The sequence below is a fragment of the Argopecten irradians genome, chromosome 9 (assembly GCF_041381155.1).
Source record: "Argopecten irradians isolate NY chromosome 9, Ai_NY, whole genome shotgun sequence".
In the NCBI taxonomy this organism is placed as follows: domain Eukaryota; kingdom Metazoa; phylum Mollusca; class Bivalvia; order Pectinida; family Pectinidae; genus Argopecten; species Argopecten irradians.
Genome location: NC_091142.1, coordinates 40847476 through 40852892, shown reverse-complemented (window position 1 = coordinate 40852892; position 5417 = coordinate 40847476). Strand labels below are relative to the sequence as shown.

At 33.6% G+C, this 5417-nt stretch overlaps 1 protein-coding gene across 1 annotated transcript; it reads left to right on the top strand.

Annotated features, from left to right (window-relative positions):
* Positions 1-2562: 2562 nt before the first annotated feature.
* On the top strand, positions 2563-4168 carry LOC138330981 (uncharacterized). The gene is made up of 4 exons (XM_069278447.1): positions 2563-2664; positions 3060-3126; positions 3469-3786; positions 4086-4168. Exons 2-4 carry the CDS (start codon positions 3072-3074, stop codon positions 4091-4093), a joined length of 381 nt encoding a protein of 126 aa, XP_069134548.1. The 5' UTR covers positions 2563-2664; positions 3060-3071; the 3' UTR covers positions 4094-4168.
* The last annotated feature ends 1249 nt before the right edge of the window (positions 4169-5417 follow it).

Here is a 5417-nt window from a genome sequence, read left to right as displayed (position 1 = left end):
ACTATGGACTCTGTATAAAAATACTTCGACTGAACCAGGTTCAATATTTACCAGGCTGATACTGACATTTCAATTCAATATTATATTAATTATGTATGTTTATTATGCAGACATAATTTGTGTGTTTGCTAAACCCGTTTCAACATCAAGGGTAAAATTTCCTTCTATAAGGATAATTATGTATGTGAAAATTGCAAATAAAAATTATGTTAGGGATTAGATTCACTATTGAATTAAGTCTTTTTAATACCAGACTTTCATAAAATTCTTCATTCTCCTTTGCCAGTCTGACGCAAATAATGTAGTATTCTTTACTGGTGTTAAAATAAAGTTGTCTATCTTCTGCGTGTTCACATCCAAATACGTTTTCGTATTTGCCTAATCTCACCGATGTGTTAACCACGCGTTTTACTAATCTGTATTTGCATATTACAGAGTTATCTGCCCTTAGGGTATGTATTGATTGTGAAGTCATATGTTTGCGAGCATAACGTGCTTTCGGAGACAACGACGTGAAGTGCGCTCACAAAATAATGACATAACAATCGAAACCTACCCGCAAGAGAGCTAGCTCTGTAATATGCAAAGAGGGAATATAAATGATATGAAGCGCAACCATATTTCGCACAGATTTTCTCGTGGGAAAAGTAATAATTACCACTAAAAAGATATGTATATTGTAGGTCATGAGTAGTATAACTACTGACAAAAACCAGCATATTTTTCTTTTTAAATAAAGATCCAATTGTAATTTTAAATTGCTAATCATGTATCCTTGAACCTATTAATTTCGAACTCATCTAATTTCTGTTAAAATCATATCTGCTTAGTCCCATCAAAGATTACAAAACTATGTTTAAATATATTTGATTAAAACCTTTTATTTGTAACCGATGAATTCGCGACATAATTGTCTTCATACTTTTTTGTGATAAGCAGTACATTGAAAATAAATTAAAAAATGAAAATAAAAGCACCTCTCTGAACAACCAAAAATTACATTAAGTTTAATCCTGATAAGATTAAAAAACACGTTCATACTAAAAGTAAATTCACAAAGCATAAATACATCTAATCAAAAAGACCTCATATTAGAGTGGATATGACATGTGGTTTTTTTAACATATAAAACTATCCATAATGTCAAATCAATAATCTCCATTCAAATTCAGAACTTTTGATAATGTGACACCAAAGATTGAGGAATTGCAACCGACGATAGGAAATTTTGACAGCTGATAAGATATGTTGATGCATTAGGGGAGAGGAAACTCATTAGAAGTATTAAAAACCTCTTTGTGGTAATGTTTTTATTAGATCATTTATGGTAATAACAATTATTTGACGATATTTCTATCATACATATATTTCTGATTTTATCTTTCCACAAGCATACCTTTCTGTATATAATGTCAGTTACACAAAATACAACGAAGACGGTTTTTATATATGCTACCATTACACATAGATTGATGTAATCTATGTGAACCTGGCACAGTATGGGCATGAATAAGATTATCATTTATATTCCGAAGCCACATACAATGTTACGTACCTACAAAATGTTACCGGGATCGTCATGTTAGCCGGTATTCTGTATTTGCATATTACAGAGTTATTTGCCTTTGCAGGTATGTATTGATTGTGACGCCATGTGTCTGCGAGCATAACGTCATACTTTTTGGCGAAAACGACGTGAATTGCGCTCACAAAATAATGACGTAACAATCGATACTTACCCGCAAGGGAGCTAACTCTGTGATATGCAAAGGCGGAATAACCAGGCTTCCGAATTATAAGGTTTTAGTTAATATAAAGATTTGCCTTATAATAACATCAAAATGCACTGTAATCCGGATTAGAGGGGCCGATTTTGACAAGTGATACTTTACTATAAACAAATAGATTATTAACAATAACTTAACATTCCCGAGTGTCATTCCTATTTCATATTCCTAAAACTACATTTTTTTGCCCATAGTTTACTTTCGATTATTTTCACATCGAGTTGTATAGACAAGTTTTTTTTTCTAATTTTCAGTATATTACACAATTTACGTTTGAAACAAATATTAGTATCGTTCAATGTTCATTATCAGATATCACAGTGTATACATGGCTTACCTTTCGCTGAAATAAGAACATAACAATTTAATAGAAGGTAAGAAATCCTATAAGCATCTTTTCTTCAAATTCAAAACCTTTACTACTACGTATGGTCCACACCTGTGTCACGAAATTGCTATGAAAGAAGAGTGGATAGAGAGTGATTTTTGCTCTTGATCTGTGCAATACAACTTGATGACCATGTCGCTGTACTAATTACACAACCACGTACACTGAACACGACAATGCAGTCGGCGACTTCAAAGTACAATGCACATTTACAGGTACGTGTTGTGGTTATGTGTGCAGTTTACCTGTAATTTACAGATTAATCGCCCTAAATGTCGAGATAAAAACAAAGAAATCAAAGTTTAAAGAATATACGACAACAACAATTAGACGTAATATCTGTTACCAATCAATGATGTGTTTCCTGACATGTTTGTGGTAACCAGACATCCGTTGAAATCTGTATAAATAAGGGCTGACAGAACTACCAAATCACCATATCTTCCTTACACCTTCCACCGTTAGATCAAGACTATCCAGATCTTCAAGGTAAGTCCACTCATTATTTTATCATATGTTTTATGTTTATTTCAAAAAGCGTATTTAATTTACAGATAACGTCTTCGAGTTCCTTCGTATAAAACTATAGAAAACAAATGTTTAGTCTGTATTGTAACGTTAGTGCAAAATCTCTTGAAATATATACTTATCATATATTATACGTAAAAAATAGCAGCCGCTATGGCCCTTCAATAAAGCCGTTATCCAGATGGAGATGCCATTTGTACAGTTGTTGCTTGAGTAGTAAATGAATTATTATACAATAATAATTAAACAATCATATAAATAGTTGTTTTTTTTTTTGTTTTTTTTTTAAATAATTGCAACATCATTATGCAATTAAATCTAAGACTGAACTAGTTGTTTTATTCATTTGATCATAGATCACCATCAAGATGAACGCCTACATCTGTCTTTCTGCTTGTCTTATCGCTGCTGTCAGCGCCGCCGGTAAGTCATTTTAATATCTATTTTTACACTAAAGTTCTATTTTTACACTTTGATCTTTTATATCATGTTATAATCAGTAATTTCTTCTTGGCAATTTGGTGAATACATCGCGCTCCTTTTTTAAGATTATGGACTTATTCAACTAACCATAACTATTTTAGATGCACCCGTTGAGATTGTTGTCCGATATATAGAAGAAAATCCAAATCGACCATTTAAGCAACTTGATAGTAGTAATATAATACTATAGGGGAATTTAAGCGATGCCGACTAAGTGTAAAATGTAATATACATACATATGACATTCATTTATTATGATAACATTCTCCATCGTATTCAAAGGATACGGAGGTGGAGCCGGAAGTATGGGCGGTACCGGAGGAATGGGAGGCGGAATGAACGCAGGCGGATTCGGCGGTATGGGCGGAGGAATGGGCGGAGGTAAAGGAGGATTCGGCGGAATGGGCGGATTCGGCGGCATGGGAGGTGGAATGGGCGGAGGTCCAGGCGGATTCGGTGGAATGGGAGGTTTCGGCGGAATGGGCGGCGGAAAAGGTGGATTCGGAGGAATGGGCAGTGGTATGGGAGGTTTCGGAGGAATGGGAGGCGGAAATGCCGGTTTCGGTGGAATGGGCGGCCAAGGTGGATTTGGCGGAAAAGGTACTTTTGTCAATTAATATTGTAGATTTAAAATTTCCATAATTCAAATGAAACTAATAATTTTATCTAATGTTTTTTTTTTCATTTTTTTTTCGCGTGTATCCAAACAGTATATATTTCAATTTTAATTAATATTAAAAAGTATGAGTACAAATATATGACATATCATAAAATCATTTTTTGATAGATTAACCTCTATATCGAATATAGCAACCCTTGTGCATGAGTACTTCTCCTTTTGAAAAAAAAATTCGAATTCTATTGAAAATTACATATATTATTATCATTATATCTTTCAGGTTATTAAATCGCTGATTCCTCCTGTTAACTCTGAATGACCTGTAAAACTTCCAAAATTATTAAATATTGAATAGAGCACTAACTTGCAGTTTTGTTTTTATTTTAACTGAAGAGCAAATAAAATAACATCTGGACACATTATCGAGGTCACACAACAGAATTACAAAGATACAGGCAAAACTGAATGTGCGATACATCTAAGAGAAAAGAGCATATATTGCACCACATGGACTTGTGGTCTACAAAAAACTGTACCTATTCTAGTGTTCATAGAGCATTTTCTAAAGATTTAGGAATCTTTTTGATTCAGGATGATATGTTCCTTTTTCTGTTATACCATTTTGAATTATAATATATTTTAAATTTATGCTAATAAAAAAATTCTGAAAATGCTCGATAAACACTAGGATTGTCTAAAGTGGCTTCGGCACCGAACAGTCGTTTTGCTCGTTCCTAGTCTAATATTACAGAAATAGAGACGGCAGCCGACGGGTGTCAATGAGATATCAGGATGGAGTGACATGAACAAGTGTACAATGTATAGTTGAAAGGAAAATCGTTGTCACGTGCGCGAACTCGTATTATTAAAAGATCCTGTGTTAAGTATTTCTGCTGTGTCTGACCACACTTTTCAGACATTTTGACGTATGTTTTATTGTAATGCTTTCAAAGTTTTATCATGGTTCCTACGTCATTCTGATGCAATTTCTCAAATGCTCCCAGACAATACACACAAAAATCAAATATACAAGCAAAGAATTAAGTCCATTATGATACGATTAATCTATTATTGTTTATAGCAAGTTTACATTTGCAATTCGACTGTGGATAAACATTTGTAACTTCCTAACCTAGTTAGAGTTAGTTTAGCGATACAGTGGAGTTTGGCGTTCGTGATATAATTTGAAATTAAGATCTGTTTAGGGCTTTCCATTATGATTGATCCAATGCACAGAGCGTTATCTGTAATTTCACAGATTTGTAAGTCGGGTGGTTAAACTCTGTTTCTTCCTCTTCGTCTTCTTATTCTCCTACTTATCCAACACGTTTCTCGTAAATATTCCACGGATTGTAATGAAAAATTGCTACATCATTTGATGAAGAATTCACCATGTTTGGGGCACCTTTCAAATGGAAACCCATTAATAGTACTTGTTGATATTTGCAATGATTAGTTGTTATTTCTAAATAGAAAACTAAAGTCAAATAAATATTACTGAAAAAGTGCGAGGGCTAGGATGAAGCGATTCAAACAATTAAATGTCCTTTCATACAGACTATCCATTTCCTTGCGTAACCCGCTCTCAATTTAAAATCTCAAAATTGGTTTT

Bases quoted from the DNA above. Each gene is read 5' to 3' on its own strand.
- LOC138330981 (XM_069278447.1), top strand. From the start codon at position 3,072: ATGAACGCCTACATCTGTCTTTCTGCTTGTCTTATCGCTGCTGTCAGC. The intron at 3,127-3,468 runs GTAAGTCATTTT...TCGTATTCAAAG, and splicing joins CGCTGCTGTCAGCGCCGCCG to GATACGGAGGTGGAGCCGGA.